This window comes from Apteryx mantelli, chromosome 2 (assembly GCF_036417845.1).
Source record: "Apteryx mantelli isolate bAptMan1 chromosome 2, bAptMan1.hap1, whole genome shotgun sequence".
NCBI classification, from domain to species: domain Eukaryota; kingdom Metazoa; phylum Chordata; class Aves; order Apterygiformes; family Apterygidae; genus Apteryx; species Apteryx mantelli.
Window position 1 is genome coordinate 43,607,764 of NC_089979.1, and position 25,769 is coordinate 43,633,532.

The 25,769-nt window shown below is 34.9% G+C and overlaps 1 protein-coding gene across 1 annotated transcript in view; it reads left to right on the forward strand.

The window, feature by feature from the left end:
* The window catches only part of CRISPLD1 (cysteine rich secretory protein LCCL domain containing 1), a 41,952-nt gene that overhangs the window by 12,364 nt on the left and 3,819 nt on the right, over window positions 1-25,769 (forward strand). Inside the window, 11 exon segments of the mRNA XM_067290566.1 lie at window positions 9,207-9,325; window positions 9,456-9,588; window positions 11,151-11,266; window positions 11,840-11,940; window positions 13,090-13,269; window positions 13,362-13,422; window positions 13,556-13,622; window positions 14,270-14,400; window positions 17,955-17,998; window positions 18,081-18,153; window positions 20,331-20,406. Of these exon segments, the coding sequence (XP_067146667.1) occupies window positions 9,207-9,325; window positions 9,456-9,588; window positions 11,151-11,266; window positions 11,840-11,940; window positions 13,090-13,269; window positions 13,362-13,422; window positions 13,556-13,622; window positions 14,270-14,400; window positions 17,955-17,998; window positions 18,081-18,153; window positions 20,331-20,406 (1,101 nt within the window).

The window sequence follows — 25,769 nt, forward strand, 5'->3', positions numbered from 1 at the left end:
CTTAAATTTTAGCTCTTTTTTTTTCTTTCCATATAGTCCCATTCCATATGATTTTTTCCACTTTTTTATGTGTATGAAAATCTCACCAGTTCAAATGTTATCACTATATTTCTTGCGTTTCACTGGAAAATGCTTTTTGAGCTGCTGGGCTTGCTAGTTCTGTTAAAACACCAGCTGATGTAATTGGGAGACTCAGTTATGCTGGCCTGCCTTAGCTGAGAATTAACTCTTTAATTTAACACTCACGCAACATAGATGGTGGGATTCATATCGTCAGGCTTTTGGAGTCCTACAGCGTAGATGTCTGTGTTTGAGCCAATCTCCTTTATAGCCACTGGAGAGAAAGTTTATCCAAGAGACAGTTTATCTCAGTTAAAGGTGGATAGATGAAATAAGTCAGATGAATCTCCCTCTGTAGATGCTTATTTGCCTATGTTAACTACAAAGGCAATTTAGATAATTAGCTCAGATGTAGATATCTACTTTGAGGATATCTAAATTCAGGGGAGGTTAATCCCCCATAATTTAGCTGTTCATGAGCTGTAATTTGAGCTGCAGTATCCTCACTGAAACATCAGCTCCTTCATCAGCAGTACATTGGTTTTAGCCTACACCCTACTTGAACACTATGTTGACAGACGTTAAATACCACAATTTGTAGATCAGTCTGTAAAGTTAAACTGGTGTTAGTTGTGGCTTATTTAATGTGATATGCTGTAAACTATGGACATTCAGGAGAAGATCTATATTTCATGCAACATCCCTGGTGCAAAACTTGTAACCTCTGGGAAAGAAGAAAAGTAGGCAGCTGGAGTCAGTAACTGCTATTATCCTTCAGTTTAATCTGCCGCCTTGGTTTTAGCCTCAGCTAGCCTAGCCTATGTGAAAGTTTTGCAAAGCCCTGATAGTGCCATTTCTGTGTGAATGCGTTTTGATGGTATGCTATCTAGGTTTTAACAGAATATTAACAAAGACAGTGCCTGTGTTGACCAGTGTTGTGGTGAATAGAAGGAGATCTGTAGAGCAAAAGAATTAATGCTAAGGACCTGACATTCATGCTCCCTGCATTTTGATGGTTTTATTTTGAACTAGTTTTAATCTGGTCCCATGGACTACACATCTATTAGTATTAGGTGCACTGCTGGAGCACAGCTCCTGGCATAGTTTCATCTGAAGGGAATCCAGTTTGTATTCTAAGAATGCTCTGTGATGTTAACCAAAGCACAGTAAGTAGGAACGATCAGGAGTTTTGCTGCAAAGCATGTGCCTGATCTAAATAAAAATGGTTGTCATAGACAAACCGTAATCCAGTCTAAGTTCAGTCTTGGTGTATGGGATGGTATTGCAACCCTGGTCTAAAAGATCAGCATAATTTCCTTACTGCTGGCTTCATGGAAGGAAATGTTTTGGACAGTAGATGTGTGTGAATGCTAAGAAATGCAGCAGAATGGCATAAATAATCATGGGATTCAAGATGATATGCAAGATGTTTTCCAAAGCTGAAAGAGGGAAACACTGGATAAAATATGCAGTCCAAATGAACCTGTAAGGCTGAAGTATGTAGAGTTGAATATTTTCTCCTCTCATTGAAAAGCAGATGCTTGCTAGGACTGGAGGTTTAGGCAATGTCCCTGTCATACATGTTAGCTCAATTGTAAGTTTGGATAGCCATTCTGTGTGGTGTACTGGTTTGGACAGCAGAAGCATCTGAGCTATAGATCATGCTATCTTGTCAGTAGAAGACTGTTCTGAATAGCTGTTGAAATCAAATCTACAGCATCATTTACCTTCAGCTAGAGGTTTCTGTGTATGGTGAAGCCATGGGAATTCAGAGCAATAGTACGTACAAAGTTAATCTAGACCTTTTCTGTCACATGATCTATTTCTGTAGAGGAGAGTCTGGATTCTTAAATCTGTCAACCCCTTGGAGCTAGGCCAGTAGGCAACAATTTCATGCCCATATGGGGGAAGGGAAGAACATCTTCCTTTGCCTTCATGAGAAGCTAGATGTCCTATGTTACATGCACCTGCAGTATTCAGGAATGTGTGTGCTGAGCGCAGGAACACGCTGTGCTCCAGCTGTCAGAGTAGCAGTACCCAAAGCCCTTTGGCTGCTAGCACCATCTAAGGTATCAGATGTCTAAATTAGCTCTGTGAATCGGGAGGAATGTCTAATCCCTATATGCTCACAGAGTATATGTAACATTGTGGTGATATCATTATATCTGAATATAACTGAACTAGAATAGCATTTCGTTAATGATATATTCCATCCTCAAATGGAAGAAAATTTTCAGAGAGACAAAATATCACATACAGCCTGGGATGCAGAAGATTAATATCCTAGATATTCTATGTCTTTTGTTAAAGGAAATGTATTCCATTTGAGGCCAGGTCCATGAACTTGTAAAACCTGTACATGACTTATAAGAGCTGATAAAATCACAGTCTGCAGGACTGCAGTTTTAAAGAAGTTAATTTGTTGTTAGATACAAGTAGTTATGTGTGAAAACTGAAACTCATTGTTTCCTGGAGTTTCGGTGCACAATTATTTGTTTATGCAGAAGGTTAGAAAGAATAATAATAATAATAAAACACAAAGGCCATCTTGAAAATTTTCCTCTGTGTAGGCCTGGGAAAATGTGACCCAGATGGGCATTATGACCTAGATAGCTGTATTGTGGCAGGAACTATGGCATTGAAGAGATTGTGGAGCATGAAATGATACAGTATAAACCATTGTCTTAGACTTGAATATATGTTGAGGTGCAACTGTCTTTTTTTCTTGTGTCTGAAACAGATGAGTAAAACATGCATATCTCAGGTTGGGTGCAAATGCATGATCTGCATGGGAAGGAGGTAGAGAGAGATACAAAGTTTGGTAGCTACAACCACACTGTACGACATCATGAGTACTGATGCACGAGAGGGGTAAAAACTGTTTAGTTTCTCCCCATCTCTGTTATATCTTCCCATTGCTACGTAGCATCTCTTTGGTCTCTTAACTAGCATTACTAAATCAGCTTCTCATGAAAGTAAAAAATGCAAAAAGCATTTAGTAAGTAGAAGGACATTTTTCAATTTAAGACATGTTAGCAACTCTGTATTTGTTGCTACCATAACAGAGTTCTGTGAAATGAAAGGAATAGCTTCAAGTAGGTTTGTGTTGCTGAGCAGCTGATATGTGCAGTATCTATCTGTTTGTCTGTCTATCTCAATATAGAAAGCCAACCCTGGTGATGATCTGTTGTCCAAAAGATAGACCTCATATAGATTTCCCACAATGTGAGAAATATTTTTTCATGATACAACAGGTTGAATTACCTTGCATGTAGCATCAAAGAATTTTGCTGTCAATATGCTTGTCAGACCTGCGAATCAGCTGCCTAGTTGCACTTCCATCTTCTTGTGCTCCCATCAGTATATCGTCTTTACCAAAGAAATTTTATAGTCCAAATTCATTAAAAACTCATTAGGTTAGGGCATGAGTGAGGGAGCTAGTGGTTGAGAAATCAGGTACAGTGTACACATATATTCAAACAGACCACAGTCATCTTTTGGGGGGGAAAAATCCCCCAATTTTCTGTTTTTTTTAATATAATTGTGTTTGAAAGTCTTATTCGCCCCTCTTCAAGTATAAGAATCCCTGTCTATAGCTATGTGGAGGTTTCTTTTAATCTTTTTCTGTACCAATTATTTCAAAGCATTAAGTTGTTTTAGAAGAGGCCTTAGTATAAATCTGTAAAATACCAGCTGATAATGAAGAATGTTATGGAAGAATTTTTTGAATGAACTTTAAAACATCAGAACTATGTTGGTGCATTATATATTTCAGTGTCAGATTTAATATTACTAATGATATTATGGTTGAAACATGAGAAATGCCCACTTCTAGTAGGATGGAAATACCTATGTTGCTATGACTCTTTGTATTCCTCCATTCTTCTTCCGGCATTTTTTTAAATGCCAAGCTTCTTGTTATGAAAAGATACGCTTATTAGGTATATACTGTTTGTTTGAAGTTTTTCATTGTGTAACTTGCTCTGAATAGACTTCTTTTGTGTTTTTGGAAACCTTTCCATATATATTTGCTTTCCCTCCTTTACCTTTTTTTCTTCACCATGCTTTAAGGATGAAGGAAGCACTGGGAGAACAAAAGCCTTTTAAATTTAATGAAATGAAACATGAAAACATATGTGTATATCTTTCTTTGCATAAGGAGATGCTTTCATTGTTTGAAGCTAAAAGCTTGACATCATGTAAATAAAACATGGAAATGCTATTAAGAACACAAGAATTGCTATTGCAGTGAGGAGGTAGGTTTTCTATATTGATATAGTTTGTTTGTGTTTGTTTCAGCCCAGTATGTGTGCTAGCACAGAAGAAATATTACAAAATGCATTCCATTTAAAGCTAATCTAGCTAGATTGGAATACAAACACTTTAAAACTATTGGTGTTTTAATTTCTTAGAATTAACATTCTCAGTTTCTCTTCATATGACTTTAATCATAGTAATTAACTGGGGAAGGAAATTTGGATATCCTGTTTTAAAGGCTGGAAAAAAAGGACAAAACTCAAGATAGAATCACTCAAAGCAGCTCATTCCTGTTTTTGATCTAGTCTCTAAAGGAATGATTAGGTGCATTGGCAAAATAGTGGAAAGCCTTTTGAACTGTTTAAGTTTCAAATACATGTGGCTACAGAAGTGGCCTTTTAAAAAATGTCTTTAAGCTAATTTCTTCTATGATAGTAGTGAGAGGGGGTTGCAGTCTGTCAGATTTGTTTTATAAGTTTTTCATTTGTTTTGAGAAATACAGTACCTATGCATAATGTCATTAAAACTTGTGTAAAATTTTTGTGTCACTGGAGTAGTCAGATATAAATTTAAGATAAAGCTTTCCTGAGAACTGCATCAGAAGTCAGGACCTCAATTTCTTCTTTTTTATTAAAAAAAATGTGAGAATGATCCTGGAGATTCAGAAAAATATTTGCTTGTCTACAGTGTGATTTAGGCTTGTGTTGGATTGCTTCTCTCTTGATAGAAGTTGGAGACCTGAGCTGGAGACTGTGGCTTCTAATTCCTTCTACCTTTTTTTTACTGTCTGTAGAAGGTTATTGGCATTTTATCCCCCCCCCCCCCCACACACACACACACTTTTTTTTGGAAAGTCTTTAGCAATCAAGGAAGTAACTTGGATCTCTAGGAAGTTCTTTGAAACTGGGACCTTTTTTCTTTTCTTCCAGAATACTTCCTATATTCTGATGTAACTTAAAAGAGGTTTTATTTCTCTTCTAGCTTCTGTTATAGACACTTCAGGAAGCTGTAGCTTTGATGAGAAGATGAGAAAGTTGAACAATGAATACTGCAATTTAAGAGTTTGTGTCCAGTATGGAACTTACACTGGCAAATTTTTTTTACATCTGAATGTGTAATAGTTTTGAGGCTTATTCCATACCACCCAAAGCTGAATACTTAAATAATTAAAATGAAGAAGAAATTAAAATATATCCTGTTAATCTTCTTGGTGTACCTACATACTGTGTACTGTGGTTTGACACTAAGATACTTGAAATGGCTTTTACTGGATCCAGTAACAACAGCAGTCATTATTGCATATTTGAGCATGTTTAAACTCAAACATAGTCTGGATGAAGAAGAACCACTGTTTTGTCATACTGTTGTAGGTGGATATTTCTTCATGACCTCCTTCTTATCTAAAGAAACAATGAGTCTAACCAAATATTGGCTGGTGGGATAATAGGCAGCCTTTTCTGACTATAAACTCTGCTAGCTATATATGCAATATATCCATGACTGGTAGTTTTTATATCTGGCTTTAGAAATAAGGGATTTGGATGTTAAAGGTTTGAGAAACAAATGAATGAGCCCTTTCTTCTATGGCACACACAGAATTTCCTGAACAGCTGACTGTTCTGAAGTACCTTTTTTGAGTGGTACATGTATAGGAGAGAAAAACAAGATGTAGCATCATTTTCTGCTGAATTCAATCCTTATGCAGCAGCAAATCTTTACTGTTGGATTTCTGATGAATTTTTTTTCATAAAATGTTTTATTAATTGCTTTTCATCAAAATTTTAGTGATTCAACCTAAATAAAAATTGAGTGTATGAAATTTGTGCTATGAAATTTCATAGCATATTTTTGATAAAATATATACATATTTATATTTGTAATTAATTTTTGATTTCTGAGACAGTTCCCATGAAATAGTATCTCAGACATTTTATAAAGGCATTAAAATATGAATTATGAAGTTTTAAGGATCATGTTCTTTCTGCAGTGTTATAAAATTGTCAGAACTGTTTAGAAAAAAACTGTTTATAACTGAATAAATAATGAAAAACTCAATATTTATATGTAAAAATTTACCATGCTAATTAAAGCAGTGCATCTCATTAGGCTAAATAATGAGTTTCTTAGTAGTACAGTTAAAAGATTTGTTCTTTTGAAAAATTTCTTTGATATAGTAATAAATGAAAATTGCCTAGCCTGTAGTTAGGGCTAGTTAGAATATCTTTTTTAATTTAAATTTTTCATTATATATATGAAATATGAAACCTTTCAGTTGAAACAAAACTTGTCTTTAATCCTCTAATTATTGACTTTATGATACAAAGTTCAGGCTGTTTAAGGAAAGGAGGTACTATTAACATAAAATTCTTTGTATAGGAAGGATCTTATTTTCCTGAGTCTCTCCTACCTGCCCTAAATTGTGATGAGCTCAGTTCTGACTTTCCCATTACTTCATTTCCACCTTTCCCTCTTTGATATTTGACCTGAACCAAAGACTCTGGAGTTTCTGACATTAGACTTGTCATTATGACTGACATGGAAGGGCAGTGATGAAGGAAAGCTGATGATATCACTCTCTTAGATGACTCCAGAGCAGAATCATAAATGAAATTGCTCCAAGGAAAGTGCATTATGATGAGGCTTACTTCTCTGTAAGCAATAGTAAATGAAAACCTTGAGAGAAAGAAAAACTGAGCATCAAAGTGAAATGACTCTGAGAAGTTGCCCATTTTTAAAATGAATTAGAGGTCACTGGTGTTATTGTAAAACTTCTGTTCATGGAGACTTATTTTTGGCTTCAAGTTTAGGTTTCTTATTCTCTTTGTCCTTCACTAATAAATATTCTAACTTGAAAAATATTATTTGACAACTTCAAAATTTCAATCTGATTCCAGAGTTTTCTTAGTTCTACAGTTATTTCCATATTAAGCAATATGTTCATTTTCCTAGGATGTTTTTGATTAGAGGCACCAGGAATTCATATAAAAATAGGCTCTAGGGATTAATTCCACCAATGGGACATATTTAATCTCTATAACATAGTAAAAAATAGGGTTATTACCTCATAATGAGTTTTAAGCTATGACATCTTATCCTTAATTAATTCTGCATGTTTCCTGTCTGAGACAATCTCATGCACATATGCATATTCTCAGGGAGAGCAGAGTTGCCACCATGGCTTATGTAACATCCTATTTCTGGGTCTGTTGTCAGGAATGACTGTGGAGGAGGCAAAAAGTGCCATATAAAACTTCCTGATTTAAGATTAGAATATTGTCTTATGGAAATTAAGGAATCCTCTTGCTTATGACATTGAATTATTGGCCCAGTAGGGTGAAAAGAAAATTCCTACTGTTTCCTAACGTCAATGGGTTTTGGATCCATACGTAGGTTGATTAAAAGTTTTATTTTGTCATTATTATATTGTTAGAATAATTGTCATAATAAACATTGCAGTTTTGAAGTCAAAATTTACACTTTAAATATCTTACTACCTGATAATACTGATAATAATGGACAAAATGGAAGAGCAAAACTGGAAATAGATATTCTAGAATTAAACTGAGTGATACTGAAGTCTTTATATGATCATGATTTTGCATAACCAAGGGCATATGGGGCTGTTAATGAGTAATCTGATTAAAAAGGTGAAAATGGCATGTCAAAAGCTTAGAAGAAAATAAATTATAGCACATGAAAAATTTTTGGTATACTTCTATATTCTTTGGTTGTACTAGTGATTTTTTCATTCAGTCTGTGTCAGAAATTTGTAGACATAATCTCCAGTGTCTGCATGGGAATTTGGGTTTGGAAATACTGATTTATTTAGATAACACAGTCTCACTCTAAGAAGCTTTTAGTCTGAACATATGATGAAATAATTGTGCTTCTATCAAGAAATGGGTTTATCTCCTGGAAATATTTCAGTTTCCTAACCGGAGTATTGGTATTAGCCAGTCATATATCTGGAAAATATTTCTGTAACTATCAGTTAGGAGATTTAAAAAGTCAATCAGCAGCATGGATGCTTGGCCTAAGAAAGGACCACTTTGAATAAACCCTAGCTTAAAATAATAAAAAAAATGCTTATACAACATCATATAATAATTTTACAGGAGGAGTGCTGCAAAAGTATGCTTTTGAAAGATGAGAGAAACCTGCATTTGCCTTTGTCCTGCCTATTCTTCCATATCCCTTAAGGGATATTGCAATAAATAATAATTCATAGTTTGTGTATTCAGCTTGTTCTAAGTGTGCCTTTATAGACGGAAATCTCTTGCTCTTACTGATGTGGTCAATGCCTCCCTTTTTACCATCATAGCCATAAAACCAATGACAGACAACCTTACTGTAGTCCTCTCGTGTTTTGTTTGCACTGTATGTTATTTCAACAAAAGCTGATTATAGAAAAGAGGGAGAAAACCACTTTCATTTCAAATAAACTATTGGTGTAGAGGAAATAAAGCCTTATATTGAAAGTGTGTTGGATAATACCCTTTTGGCTAAGAAAAGGTCCTGTTACTAAAAAGAAATCTCACAAGACGGAAAATGCTCTTGATTTAGCTTGGAAAGTTGAACTAAGCCTTTCAGTTTCAGATTTGTCTTTTATTCACTTCAGCATGTCTGCATGTGTTTTCCAGGGGGAATACTGTGAGGGGATTAAAACTTTCTTTCTTGGGGAAAACATTTCTATTTCTTATGTAAAACAAATGGGGCATACCATTGTAAAGTCCTTTTTTTTTCTTTTGTCTTCTTCCCCAGTTACAGAAACTTAAAAAATGGACAGTCTTATGTGTTGTTGGTGGGGTTTTTTGTTTTTTTTTTAATACATGAAATACCCGTCAAATATTTCTAAGAAGATGTGCTCTTTCTTTTCTTTTAAACTTCAGACATGGGATACAGAGCTGGAGAGATCTGCAGAATCCTGGGCTGAAACCTGTCTGTGGGAGCATGGGCCTGCAAGCCTCCTTCCATCAATTGGACAAAATTTGGGGGCGCACTGGGGAAGGTAGCTTAAGATACTGTTTTATAATATATATGCTTTTTGAAATTTCACAAAATTTGCTTGTTACTTAAAGGAAAAATGAAAGAAGGTATAGCTTTTTAGTGATCTAACAGACTGTTACTGCTTTTCCTAGGTATAGGCCTCCAACGTTTCATGTCCAAGCATGGTATGATGAAGTGAGAGATTTCACCTATCCACATCCTCATGAATGCAACCCATATTGTCCTTACAAATGTTCTGGTCCTGTTTGTACACATTACACACAGGTATGTAGGTGGGTTTGGTTTTTCTCAGCTATGGAAAAGAGTAGTCAAGATCTCCAGTTAGGTCACTGAATGACACATAGAACTTATTAATATCACAGCATTAATCTTACAGTATGTTCCTTAGTGCAAAAACATAAAAGAGACTTGTGGTTTATTACAATTCATAATTACAAGCATTGGACATGGGTGACGATGAGTAGGGTTGTCATAGAAATCTTTAGATTTCTTCCTCATAAATATCACTTCCTTAACAGGGTTTAAGGAAAAAGCCCACAAAACCCAGTACTAAATGATATTGCTCCGTGCCCTTTGCGCAATCTGCTCTCAGTGCTGGCTGGCAAGCTGGTGGCCTTCCATTTTGGAGTATGCTGAAGAAATTGCAGTGCATAAAAACAAAGTTTTCTTAGGTGAATTCATGAGAACAAACAACAGTTATAACATATTACTTTAACTTCAGGAAGATTTTGAAATTGTGTAGGAACATCTTTATTTGATACTCCTGAACTCTAATGTTTGTAGTCCAGATTTTTTCAGAGGAGAACCAATCATGTTTTCAGTGACTGGGAAGCACATAATTCTCAGATTATACTAAAATCCATGCATTTTTTGTATGTTACTGAAAACTTCAAAATTATTACTTTTTTATTTTCTGTTTTTGTTTACTAGTATATTTACCATTGTACCTAATTTTAAGACACAGTTAACTCCATGTTCTTATTTACCATTTTGGTAAAAATACCTATATAATTGCACCTTTTCACCATATGCAATATATATGTATTCACATGCAGTATGTATACTACTTTGTGTTAGTGATACTTCATAGTACCTATCTCTTTAAAGTCCTGAATGAACTAAGCAGTTCACTTCTCTTGAATTAATGTAGATTTAGCATCTGTCAAATTTGTTTACTTTGAACATCCCAGCCTTTGTCTTTCAGATTATTTTGAGATTTTTGCAATGAGAATTATTTCAACAGATGACCAAAGGAACACAGCCATCTTAGACTGCAATGATATGAAAGCATATTAATTTAAAACCCTGTTACCTGTCATAGACTGGATTCTTCTTGGTGTATGAAGTTTCCTTGTGAATGTTTATGTTGCTTTCTTTCACTGCTAACACCTATGTATTCTGTCAGTCTAACCAACCTAAAACTCTCTGGGTTCTTAGACTGCACTGAGAACTCCAGGACAGAGGAACCTAACTTCTTGTAAATCAAGATTTTGCATCCATTTTAATTCCAAAAATTTGCTCTTCAGCTGATATTTTGTAAATATTTGCTGTTTGCTGCATGTTCAAATACATACTTAGATCAGTTATGATAAATGAGAGTCATATCTTTTGTATCAACATAAAGTTGTTCTTTCTAATAAGGATGTAACTTAATGGCCTATTGTCAGTTGTAATAATGTTACTTCTACCCCAGTTATGTTTATAACAGAGGGGAATATAGCATCTCTTTTGCGATTTGAGTTTTATAAATTGAAGTTTTTAGACAGTTTTGGTTTTGTATTAATCAGCGTTGGTTTTCACATGTCTTTCTCTTTCCTTTTCCATAGGTTGTTTGGGCTACAAGTAGCAGAATAGGTTGTGCAATTAATTTGTGTCATAACATGAACATCTGGGGACAGATTTGGCCAAAAGCAGTCTATCTTGTATGCAATTATTCTCCTAAGTAAGTAGGCTGACACACAAAAATATCTTGAGGGGGCAAAGTACTTTATAATCCAGGAAATAATCCAAAAGGAAATCAGTCTGAGTTTTCTATTTTTTGTTCTGTTACAAAGTAAAGTATTGTTCAAGGCAGCTTTGGCTGCACAAATACTCTTGTGATTTTCTAGAGCTTCATTTTTCTGGCCTGACTGTGTATTAGCATTCAACATCAGCGATCTTCATTGTAGTGTGATGTTTGTCTGGATAATAAATGAACCTCCCCATTGTAACTTTAAGGAATGTGTAACTTGAAGCCTATAGTTAAAGATCAAATTCTATAGGATATTCCATTTAGGAGAGTGAAGCCCTGTTGTCATGTAGTTGAGGAATTTAGTCTTATGGTGTAATACTGATCTAAAAAGATCTCACAGCAGCAGTACTTCAATTTCTTCTTCAAGGACTTTTCAACAAGGTTGTGCATTTGGTCTATCAAAACAACATCATGGCCTAAGTGTTCACATATTCATATTTTTCACATATTAAATACTGTTTAATATTCATGATTCATTGTTTGCTAATTAATTTTTTTTTTTAGGGGTAACTGGTGGGGTCATGCTCCTTATAAACCTGGTCGCCCCTGTTCTGCGTGTCCCCCTAGTTTTGGAGGAGGTTGCAGAGAAAACCTTTGTTACAGGGGTATGTACTATTTCAACAGTACAGCTATAGGTGGTCAGAGAAATGTAACCTTTTGCATTCTTCCTTCATTATGCTTGAAGATAGTGGAATAGAATGTATTATCTATGTGCCCAAAGAACTGGTAGGGGCCTGCTTTACTATGGCATGAATTTATGTACTATCATATGTGAGGCTGAGCCTCCCCAAAAGGAGTGGAGTGAACTGAACTCCTACTGACTTCAGTGGTAATTGAGAGCTTTTAGTACACAAAGACATAGACTTTGGCAGTATGCTATTTATATCCTTATATTATCTTTCTGTAAATTATAGTTGAAGTCTATGCAGTGATTTGTTTATAGGGAAACATGCTAGCTCAGTGACATAGCCACATGCATTACTATAATCAAAAGTCAAGAACAAGACAAGAAGACATTATTAATTAAACAAAATATCAACTAGGATAATTACTAATTCCCTAAAATTTTCATGGTTTTATTCTTTCTTACTTCATAGCATTGAAATGTACCATATTATGAAGCTGCTATTTCTTATTGTTTAATTTTTCACACAAGTACCTTATCCATTTCTGTTAATATTTTTGAAAAACAGGATTATTATTTTAATATTTCTTCATCTATTCCTACGGACCATAATAGCCCCACCTCTGTGCCCTTGTAGCTTCGTTAAGGTTCTCAGAGAACTGTAGATTTAATGATGAATATTTCCAAATCAGTTACATTATGTATGAATTAAAGGGTCTCTTTTTCAGATGTACATTTTTAGGAAACTGGCTCCTTTAATTACAAGTTAACTAGGAACTTGATAAAGCTCTTTCTACTACTAATAGAAATATCGCCTTTGATCTATGGATTTTTCTGATGGCATAAAGAAGATGCTACAACAGGAGTGTTTAGAGCATTTTCATACCTTGGTGGTGCTGTCTGCGCTAGAAAAATTCTACCTTTGGTCAGCATTAGAAAGATACATGAGAGGTGTTATGAAGCTTGAGTGCTTCTTCTCATGAAGCAGTTCCTTGCTTTCTTACGCATATTCAATGACCATTTTATGAGAACAAAGCCGTGATACCAAAAAATGGCAAGGGATTTACATTCCACAAAAACTAGGGTTTTTTGCCTGAGAAATTATTCTTTTGCCCATTTTCTGAAACAGAGGGTTCAGAAAGGCTTTATTCTCCCCATGAACCAGAAGAGGAAACCAATGAGATTGAACGGCAGCGATCCAAAGCCCAGGATGCAACAGCACAAAGCCGACCGAGGACTCATTCACCTTCAGGCTCCACAGGCAATGATGACAGTGAGAAAAATGAAGTAATAAGCACACAGCAAATGTGTAAGGAATTTACCTGATTTGCAAGTAGTCAACAAATTTGAATTATGTAGTATCAAATTCATTACAGTGAAAATGCTTTTTGTTTATTTTAGCTCAAATTGTTTCATGTGAAGTAAGGCTAAGAGATCAGTGCAAAGGAACGACTTGCAATAGGTATGGTAAATTTTACACTTGTCATCTTGAGATTATTTTAAAAGGCTATATTTGTATGTGAGCTGAAATATTTTCCATTTTTGTAATCCAGAGCTGTATTTTTGTAAGACCAGGTTGTATTTTATTTTTCCAGGTATGAATGTCCTGCTGGCTGTTTGGATAGCAAAGCCAAAGTTGTTGGAAGTGTACATTATGAAATGGTAAGCATTTTTAACTGGATTTTTTTACCAATAGAATGTTTAATGAGATGTCTTTTTCATTGGAATACTAGCTAAAATAGTATTAACAATGAATTTTGAAGAAACCAGCGTTCACCAAAAATAAAATCCTACACCAAATGTTTACGGTTGCATCACACTATCTAAGTTTGCCTCTCTTGTTCTGCGTATACTGTCTGGATGTACTTCATACCTCTAATAGTTGCACAGAAATAGAATTTGTGTGTCCAGATGTACAGAGTTTAAACTTAAGGAAAAATACAGCAATCTGTGGGTATAATCCTATAAACTCCTTTAATAAGACAGCTCTACCTGTATGAACTTAATGCCTAGCTGAAAATGTACGGTTCTATACCTATATTATGTTGTATCACTATGTAGAACTGAAAGAAAGTATAGGAAATAACAGTTACAGTGAATGAGTCTGTTTTGTCTCTGAATAAGGCAAAATGATGTTTTCTTCATTTGAGATAGTACCTATCCTGACCACATCAAACTTAAGGGGCTATCTACTAGGTTTAATGACAGAAGCTTTTGACTGTAATAAAAAAATGAATTTTCATGTTAAATTACAATGGAAAATAGTATTTTGTCTGCTATGGAATTGTTTTTTCCACTCTGTTTTTCAGCAATCCAGTATTTGTAAAGCTGCCATCCATTATGGCATCCTAGACAATGAAGGTGGTTGGGTTGATGTCACTAGGCAAGGAAGGAAAAATTACTTTATCAAATCTTATAGAAATGGCATTCAGTCAATTGGGTAAGTTTCCATAAAATTTCAATGTATGAAAAATTTTACACCTATTTCTTTTTTATTTCTCAAAAAATATATTGCAATAATAATGCTTTGCCCTTACTTCTTTTATCACAAAGAATATGAAAATACTATGAAAAGGCATGTTGAAATACAGGTATTGTATCCATCTTGAAGGTTTAGCCACTGTTTAATGGCATACAGAAAAGTGACACAATAATCAAGCAAAAGGAGGTGATAATTCACTAAGTCCCTTGGGCAGTAAATTAGTATTTGTAGTTAAATAATCTCAATATCTGGAGTATTTGGTTAATTCAATTAAATATAAATACATAGATGTATAAAAAATAGTACATACTGACAGTAAATCAGATTGTTTTAATTATTTTGGACTGGTAATATTTTCAGGGTTGGCCCATGTACACAGTAACACATGACAATAAAATGACAAGGCAATAATCTTACAAATTTGTTTTTAGAAGTGCTCACATATTGTCCATACAAGCAATGTGAACGAAGCATAAAATACATCTCTTCATATAAGTGTTTGATAATTTCCTTAGAAGACACAATTTGCATATGATATCTTGCTCAAGTATTTTGCACAATTCTGCATTTGCCAGTGATGGAATAATATCAAAGACTCTGGAAGCTTCATTTGGAGGTGTATCACAGTGTTCAGGTGCTTGCCCGAAGTCTGGTCATAACTATTGCATGTGAAAACAGATGCAAATACTTGTTGACAGGCTAAAAGAAAAACAAGAAAAGCATTGAATAAAAGTGGAGAATATCTGTTCCGCTATTGCCATTCATAATTATCCATTGATAGGACAACATCAGTATTAGTGTGCACAAATCTAATATATTATTATTATCTGCATACTACACTTCACTATATACTAATGTATACTGGAGAATTGTCCACTGCTGTACTTATTTCTGTCTGTCTTGTGTAGTTAGTATATGTTTAATATCAAACTGAAAGAAAACATAGTTTTCCTGAGCAATGTATTTGGTTGAGGTGAGAACCCAAGTGTACAGACAGAGATGGGTAATTGTTAGAGCTCTCATTCTGCACTACACAAACCAAAGCCAGACTGTTGAGGAAGTGCAGGCATGTACTTTAAAGGTCTTCCTGTTTTAAGAAAGTACCTTTGTGCACTGGAAGTACAGTTTCCATGCCTGTGAGCCTGAAAAAAGGCAAAACTCTTGGAAATCTGAAGCCAATCCTGCATTCACAGGTAGCTTGCTGTTCATCTTATAACAATGCTATGGCATCTATCTAGTTTCCCTTTTCAATGGGTTTACCTAATCCAAGGTAAAGAGATAGGCTGGCCAAAGTTTGGTGACTTAGAATTTGGGCTACCTGAATAGCACTGCTGGCATTGACTAAGAAATGCATCTTGACTGTATAGATACTGAGGTACTATCAGCCAACTTCCTTACAAATGTAGTGGTAATTAAACTTTAGAAAATATTCCAGGTGGAATGAATTAATTTCCCATCACTTGAAATCTCATCTTTTGGTGCGTTGTGACAAAACTGTAAGACTGTTGAGTCTAGAGCGCATGTTTAGCACCTATTCTCTGAGAATCAGAACTCAGTGTGACTTACACTCAGTTTTGTCTGTTAGGCACATGAATAAGAGTCCTGTTATATCATTGCTGAACTGCTGTGGCCGTTTTATTTTTGGTTTTGGTATTCAGATGTTGCAAAATAATGTTTTAGATGGACTGTTGAAGGACCAAGTCTGTACCTTCCTATCTAGGAGTATATTTCAGCAAATTGCTGCTTCTATGTGTGTGCACACATGGCACAATTCTTCATTAATTTTCTACAGTATTTGTGATTCCACCCTTTATAGTAACCTTAAAAATTGTGATCAGGCATCACTTTTGTAAGTGTATAAATTGTAGTCTTTATGGTAAACAAAGATGATCCCCAGAAATTTCATAGCTCTAATAACTGTCTGTCCTACAAGGCTGTACTGTGAATTCTGTATTACTTCATTATTCAGACTTATTTAAAGTACCTGTTTACTACAGAATGCAGGTGCTAATTTACAAGGCGCTCTGTAGTCAACAGAAGAGACCTTGAAAAGGCCCCTCATAAGGTAGGTGGTACCCTGAAGGTACTGGCTCTCACCAGTGTCTCTAGAGGGAGCCGAAATTCCTAACATAAACAAGATGGCTATTTAATGGCTAGGTGAAGTGAATCTCGCCTCTAGTTTATATTGCAAATCTTATTTGTTCTTCTAGATTTTCTAGGGTAGAGGAAAGTAATGAGTAAGTAGAAAGACAGAAGGGTGAATTTCAGTGCAAGACATGGCAAATTTCCTAATCTTCAGACTTATATGCAGGATTGCTAATACAGTTATTTTTCAAATGTTCCATTATCGTAGTGAAAGATACCATTTTAAACACATTAAGTGCTTGAGATGATGTCAGCATATGAGTTAGAATACTATGTTTTGTCATTCCTCTTAACATTTTCTCAACCAGCTAATCAACTTTAGAATAGGTGAACTATTCTCACATTACTGTTTTAAAATATTAACAGTACAGTTTTTTCATGGTATGGACTTAGGGCAACATAGGTATGAGCTAAGCTAGTGAGAACAAATTGGAATATAATAACAAGCAAATGTGAAATTGATGGGCCATACAACTAAATAAATCAATGCAAACAGTTTCCAAATACAGGTTGCAGTGCTATGGAGTACACAGGAGTAATTTGCTTGAAAGGTGAATAGGGAATCATTTCCTTTAGGCTTATTTAATAAATATCTTTATGGACATCAAAAAACATCATCGCCTTCTTTTTTAACACAGATGAAAATATTAGAATTATGGGTGTATCCGCTGAGATAAAAGAAGAAATAAAATGGAAGTGTTCATCAATTGTTATAGAATAACTGAACATGTATAGCTGACCTTACATAACAACAAGGAACTGATACATCTGGGTATCATATAACTACTAAAGAACCAGACTGTCATGTGTTGTACTGGGTTTATAATGAATTATCATTTATATCATTTATAATATAAATATTTTAAATGTTATTTAAAGGTGGTAATTTAAGATAGAACAGGATCCAAAAGTAAAATTGAATCAAAGTTTTCCAAAAAAGTTTGTTAGGAGAAATTTTTTTATGCATGAAGCTGTCTGAAGGGATGAACCCTTAGGGAGGAAGTGAGTGGTCTCTTTTCTCGTAGATGGATATTTTCAGTCAGTTCTCAATCACAGGTTTTGGTTGCTACAGTTTGAGAGACAAATTGATGCATAATTTGTTGCTAGGAGATTTATTCTCTTAGCAAACTAAATTACTCAAAGAGCTCAACATGCATTCCTCATTTTCAAACACAGATTCAATGGGAATATAAAGTAAATGTATCACTTGCAATAGATTCACAAACAGGGGAGTTTTGCAGTGAGTAAACATTGTTTGGGGGTAATGTCTTGAATTTATTTCTAGATTCAATAATAAAAATTCTCCTAGCTAAAAGGAAATCCATGAGAGGTGTTACTTACTGACTGTTTCTGTTATTTCTTCTCAGAAAATACCAGTCTGCTAATTCCTTCACAGTCTCTAAAGTAACAGGTTAGCATTTATTTCTTAGTATTACTTTGATTTTTTTTCCCCAATAGCACGCATTTATTGGTTTCTGTTTTACTTTCTTCAGTTCAAGCTGTCACCTGTGAAACAACAGTGGAACAATTGTGCCCATTTCAAAAACCAGCCTCACACTGTCCAAGGTAAAATTCTTTAAATATTATATTAATTTGAAGTGCTGCCGTATTTTCTTCAGAGTTATTAATTAACTATAGCTGTCATTTACAAAGATGACAGCAGTAGCTGTGCAGATCTTTGAAAATGAGGCCAGAAATGTTTTACTGATATTTAAGCCTTTGGTCTAAGCAGAAGTCCAGGTAGGTAAAGATGATCTGCCTAAAAAGATCTTTGGCATATCATAGTGAAATAGTCATTGGTTAGACTAAAGACTGCAAAGGAAGATGCGTTTTTTCTGTTTCACTGTGGACTACTAAACCTGTGTACCTTGGGCACAATACCCTTGACTTCAGTTTATCTATCTGTAAAACAGATGTAATAAAAAGAATTGATACAGATATTTGTCATAGAAGTTACCAGATTGTTTGGGTGTTTTGGTTTTGTTAAAAAAAGAAAAAAAAAAAGAAAAAAAAAAGAAGTAGATTGTTAAAGTAGGGTATGGTCTACAGGTCAGTTAATAGCTTTCAGTTAAATGTGTGTGCCATTTCTTTGAAGCCTACATTTTCACTCATCGAAAGAAGCCTGTGCCTCAATATTTTGAGGAAGGAAATTAGTAACAGTTCTTAAAGCCATAGATGAGTCAAAGGTAAATACACTGTAGCATGATTTACCGCAAGCTAAGCTGGAGATATCCACAGGAGTACTTTCATAGCAATCCTACAGCCAATACAGGAAGCAAGCACAAAGCCAGAACTGCTAGTAAAACATCCCTTCATGTAGCACTTGGGTCCATGGACTTGTTTGGTGTTTGGCTATGACTCCTGGTTTTCTGGATGGAAGATGTGTAGAAATAAGCCGAGGAGTGGAATGCAGGAATGGGTGGATGAAATCCCATGCTTCTGCTTTCTTGAATTTTCTCTTTCATTATTAAAAACTAAAACTAGCTTCATTAAGAGAAAAATAGGGTCTGTTTTTAAGAAAATTTTAAAAAAACATTAAAAAAGACTGATTAATTCTGATGCATCAGTTTAAAGAACTTCAAAACAGCAGCAGTGACCCATTCAAGACTCTGTGCATGATCTTAACATAATTCTGAAAGAGTAGTCTCAGGTGTTATGAGCAGTAATCAGCCACGGCATTGATTGTACAACCTCATTTTTCCCTCTCACATCCTAATCATAAATCAGCAGCTCTTCAAAAGCCTGTCTGACATCATACTTCCTTTGGACGAAAATTTCCCTCAGCTGCATCAGCCTGTTTCGATTGCTCCATCTGATAATGCCATAGCATGCCTGAGGGCTATGATGTGCCAAATATCAAACCAGAAATCAGAAAGTGGATAGTGTCCTAGGGAAGAATGCTTGCCCAGGGCAGTCCATGTAGGATTGTTCCAAAGCCATTAAGACATGACCATTTTTTAAATGAAACAACACACTCTCAGAGTAGATTTGGCACTTTAGTGGCATTTCCTTGTTGTAGCATACCCTAATTACCAAACAAGGTGCTTGCCACCTATACTAGTGTTAGTTCTCAGATGGTGTTCTGGTGCATTTTGACCTGAGGCAGGCATGAATCACAGAGAGAGTTTTTCTCAAAGATGATTAACAAAAAGGACCTGAATAAAGATGGTCTTTCTCTCAGTAGCTCTTTGATCTGCTAGAATCATCTAGGAATCTCATTCCTGAAGTTTTCATTTTAGCCACAAATATCAACTACTCACCCTCGTTATTACTAAATTGGCTTGCATCAGCATCTTGCATCAGCATTGGCTTGGTCATCAGCATCATAATAGGATTAGGCCTCAACCAGATATGTTCTTTCCTAAGGAAGGTATTCATCTGTACAGGTTGGATAGGATGTGGTAGAAACAGCTAATAATACAACAGTGTGACCAGTTTCTCTTCCCACTGACTTTTCAACTGGCCCTCATATACATAGAACAAGGCGACAACCTGGTATTCCAAGGAAAAAAGACAACCAGACCCACTGAAACGTGTTCTCATGCACTTTTTTTATGAACCTCAAGTTATATCAGCAATGTTTTTTGGCCCATGGTATCAAAGACTCAAAAGCTGATCAGTATGGACCATCTGTATGCATCATCAATTTGATTTATACTCAGTAATGCTGGTGTTGAATATGATATAGTAATACTATAATATCATTTTTCATAACTATGTGTGCTTTATTTTCAATATTTCAGGGTTTATTGTCCTCGCAACTGTATGCAGGCAAATCCACACTATGCTCGTGTAATTGGAACACGAATTTACTCTGATGTAAGTATTGTGATTTACATTACATCATATAATGAAATATAAAATCCTATGAAAAGCCATAAAATAAAGATAAGAAGATGTAACATAAATCTCTAGTCTTCCTCCATATGCTAATTTTTTAAACCAAAAATCAACAGAGATGTACTAACAGTCTTTTTAGAAATTCTTCATTTTCAGAGGCTCCCATTTAAGTTAGTAATACTCAGCTGCTGAAGATATGGAAACTTATTTGGAAACTCAGGGTAGACTTCAGTAGTCTCTGGACCCATATTTTCAATTTTTGATTAAAATTCCCATTGAGTTGTTCAGTATTGGCAATGTATACTAATTTAAACCCTTGCTTTTCCTTCCCCTGTTGCAACCATAACTTATTTCAGGATTAAACTAACCAAAAAATTATTCTGAAGATAAATATCCATAGTCTTATTATGTATATTTCTTATCTATGTAGATAGTTATATATTTGTAGAAGAATTTTGATATATTTGTTTAAATTATCTGACATTGTCTTATTATTTTAACAAATTGATACAACTTTTTTATGTCATTCTGTTGTTTAGTCAACTTTTTTTTCTGCAATACTGTCTTTTCTGCATCATGTTTAGTTCTGAAGTGGGCAGAAAGAGCTAAATGATCTTTGTTTATGCCTCTCTTTTGTCATCTCTCTATGGAGATGACACTCTTCTTTTGATGTCCTGATTAGATGATTCCATGAAGCAGATGATAGGGTTTTTTGTGATGTTCATGCAAATTCTTTTGGCTAAATATTCATATATTTGTATGTAGATGTATATATGTATATGCATATGACTACTTCCACAGAGTTTAGGCCACATTCATTCATGTTCTTATGAACAAGAATTTGCTTGCACAAATATTCATAAATAAAAATTAACATATTTTTAAAAACTGATGCAAAAAGATATGTTAGCCAAACCATTTTTGCAGTATTCATGAGATTTAGTTAAACATTTCCTTTCCTAGCTGTTTGCCTGATCAGTCATTTATTCTTAAAGTCATTTAATATTTTACTGCTACTTGTCTTCTCTGTGTTACTGAAAAATAATGTCCTTTGGTTCGTCACAGAATTTTTATTTTTTTATCCCGTTCCTTTTTTTTTCCTTTGACTTTGCCACAAGTATCCCTAACTCAATTGAATCAAAAACCCCATTATCTGATCCTCCATTCTTGCAGTCTGTTAGCTATTGTCTCTTTGTCTGAGGCAGAAAAATCAGAGCTGTAGTTCATATAGCCAGCGTCTATAAACGTATGTGTGTGCGGAGTTTTAATGTAACACCCATCCTCCCTCCCTCTATAGAATCTCTTTTTTGTTGAGCCCCTTTTGTTTCTCTTGTCTTGAGGTAGATTGTAAGTTCTTTAAAACAAAATTATAGCTCTGTTCTGTGTGTATAGTACAAGGAGGTCCTTTCCTCAGTAATGTTATTATGATATAAATAAGAACTGTAGTAACTGTCCCTCTCAGAAGACAGAAGTACAAATTACTCATTCTTCTTATGGTCCAAAGACATTGCCATCTCTGTGCTTTGTGTCCCTACTGGCCCAGTTGCTAATAGTTTCCACATGGCAATGCTTTGTCCTGTTGGGAGACCAGGAAAAAAAAAGATTTCCTGCTTTCCTGTGCTGGGGACTTGGCACCACTTTTCAACTTTGGTTAATCCAATTTGTCTAAAACTTTTTGAGTCTTATTTCTGGAAATTCAGTATTGTGTCATACCAATGAGTATTTTAATAATATCTGTATTTTTAACACGCTTCAACGTCACCTCATTATTGAAATAAAGTAAAAAAAAGTGTCAAGAACTGAGTTGAATCAGATTTGATGTGATTGTCAGAACTCTCTTGGAGATGATCTTGCAGCACCTGCCTATATGGAGGTTGTCCTTTGTTGTTGCTGTTAGTCCCTGGATTGTTGAGGTACCAAAATAAATGTATTTACATAACAAAAGGAGCATTTTTGAATAACTAAGTTAATAAGTTAAAAATTTTTTCACGTGTAGAGTTGTTTGGTAAAAAAAAGGTTTATTTTAATGGGCACACCTTAGATGTGCATATGGTACAACTTCGTAATCACATTCCGGTTATCTTATAAGAATTTGTAGAGAGTTTAAGTTTTATATTTATCCTGTTGTTTTCACAGTAGGCGGCATTTTACCAAAGACAATCTCTTATTAATAGTGAATCTAAGTTATAGGGACTGATTGAGCAATTCTGTAAAAAATCAAACCTTTCCTTTTGGCTAGTACAGGTCAGCTTACGTCTTCTGTCTATAGAAGTTGATGGAGTTCGTACTATCTGAGGATTTTGGCCATACTAATTTTTGTTTTAATAACCATATGTGGAAGCATTTCCCTAATTCATAATTCTCTGCTGTAGTAAAATATAAACATTACGATAGAAACAAAACTATTAAGTAGTTCTATAGTCCAGTCATGTTGGGGGAGAGAGGCTTGTGGTTAAAATGCCTTTGTAGATAATGCTATGCTGCAGTAAATATTTGGTATTTTGCTGAGTAGCTGAAGAAGGAAAATAATTAAGCAGCTTCGTATTCAGATGCTATTACCTGTTAAATGCTAACAAATTTCAGAGGGTTCACAGCACAGCAATAAAGCAGGGTCATATAATGCTGTATGAAATGTTTATGTTAACTTAAAAAATAAAGCTTTATATATCCTTCAGAGTGGGTTCATGAAAATTAAAGAAACAAACACAAATCTCTGACAAAGACTTCCAGACACTATTATAAGACTATTAATGTAAAATTAACTTACCAATACCATACTGAAATTTAAGATAGACATAGGTATGAAATTCTAGTTCTGCCTAAATTAATGGCAGTTTCACCTTAACACTTTAATTCAAGGAAGTGTGCCCAGGCTGCTTTAAGATCCTTAAGAATAGGAAATGTTATTGTATTCTGGTTCCATTTAGACAAAGAACTCCAAGCTAAGAGAAGTTTATGAAAACTCAGAAGAGCTAATACTTTCTCCAGAAAATTATATTCATATACCTGTTCATATCAGTAAAACTACATACATTTATTCATCTGTATGCATGTAAGTTAATTAATATTTACTATTTTATACTCATATTTAATGGTTCACATATTCATAAAGTATGCATGTTTGTACTCCATGCTTATCCACAGAGCAGCATCAGAATACCAGTTAATTTTTCATCTGAAAACAGTCTCTGAGTTGACCTTATCAGCCCCATTCCTCTGTGACTTCTACCGTTTCATTCCATATAAGCCTCTTGCATTTAGCTTTAAGATGTTGCACAATAGCTTCACCACCAAACTTTTGAGGTCTAATGGCTGACTGTGGTACCAACCCTACCAAATATTCTGTCTTTTATTGGAAGTAGTTTCTAACAAGTAGTCAGCCTCTTCTGTCAAAACCTCCAGCCTTCTGCTTTCTTTTTTACTTGACCAAAAACTTCCTAATAACATTGGAACAACCAGTATCTTAGCTACCCTCAGTTGTAGTTATGAAGGTATCTACCTATATAATGATGTGTAGAAAATGTAGCCTATGGGTTACAATTTCAGAGGTGACAAACTATGATCCTTCTCCTGAATTGTGACTCTATCTTTTTTTTTCTTATCTCCAATGTCAGTGGTAAACTGAGTTGCTACTATATTATAATAATAGTAATTAATAGTGGTCTTCTGATTCTTCACCGTAGTTAATTGCTTGTAAATATATTAATCTACACATCTTATCTTTTGTTTCTTTAGGCTGTACATCATGTGTTACAGAGGCCGTCTTTTTTCCTTGTATATTTAAAATTGCACACAGTCTGGTCTTTAGGTACTCCCATTATATGAATACCTAAAAGTAACTATAATCCTAAAAATAAGGAGGCTACAGGTGTTAAGAATATAGCAAAAGTCTTGCAGCCTTGGGAGGAGGAGAAGAAAAGTACTGAGGAGGATAAACTGCATCCCTTCTGGCATGTTCAAAAACTGCAGCCAGCAGTGTGAAGGGAAAAACTCAAAAGGGCCTTTGCTAAAGAGTCTTTGCATAAACATTTTCAAATCTTTACTCTTAGAAATACTGTAATATTAAAATACAGACTATGTTTAACAGTAACAGTGAAACTGACAACTTCTGTGGTTGCAATAAGAGTAGGAAAATAATTGCTATTTTAAATTCCTGATTTTATATAGCATTGAGATTACAAAATAGCTACAGTCACAGATATAAATTATTCCAATTATAACTGGAAGAAATGCAGCTCCTGTTTAAATAGCAGTCTGTGTGACCAGCTATTGATATTTGTACTGGCGAACTTTTAAGGTTGGTTGAGGAGAGACCTATTGCAGTGAGGACTTTTTTTTTTCTTTTTTCCACAAAACAACTTGGTTATAAGTGGAGATTCACTGTATCTAGAGCTACAATTTGCAGGGCTGTGTACTGAAACAGACTGGGACCTACATTCTGCGGTATCTAAGAAGTTTCATTCTTCTGGCAAGTTTTAGCATGCTAAAAGAGCGGTAGAGAGTCACAAGTTTAAATCAGCTATTTAAATCAACATTACTGAGATCGTCACTGAGCTATTCTTCTATTCATATTATTTATGCTACATAGTTTCATGAGAAATGAATGGCTGGAGAATGTAGGTTTCATTCAGAGGAAGCTCCTGTTAACCCCACAGAGAATTTGGCCTATGTAAAGTTTATGGAATTAGCCCTGATATTCTAAAAGTTCTTCTTTTGAAGGAGTTGGGGAATCTTCACATCCTCTGACTCTATTTCCTCACTATGAGTTAAGGAGCTAAAGCTATTAGTCTGCCATTAAACAACTGTCACAGCTAAGGAATGATTTTAGACCCCCATCTTCTGTTTGATGCTCACATTTATACCTTTAATCTAGTTACCTTTTAATATTTGTCTGTGCCTACCTAGGAAATTGTGATGTTCACTTCAAATATGGATCATTTCACTGCTGTTTGAGGTTTTTTTTTCATGGAGATGGAATTATTGCAGTCTGTTCTGCAAGAAAGTATCCCTGTAGGGTGAGACAGCTCACTTCGGGGCAGGACATCTTACTAGAAAAGCATGATTGCAGTGTGCCTTTGCTGCTCTACTGTTTGACTCTGGGTGTAGGATAAACTATATTTCCTGATCTATGGGACTATGGTTCATGGGACTCAGGTTTGGCTTTCACTGCCTCTCTGCCATTGAAGAAGTTAATGCTGATAGAATCTTTTGTTTTGAAAGACTCAAAAATTTGAACTTTCTCTTGATACTTAAACTAAAATAGCCTGAAATAAATGACTTTTGGTCCATGCTGCAAAATATCTTTGAAGAGGCAGTGGCTGAATTTTGTATACACTGGCCTA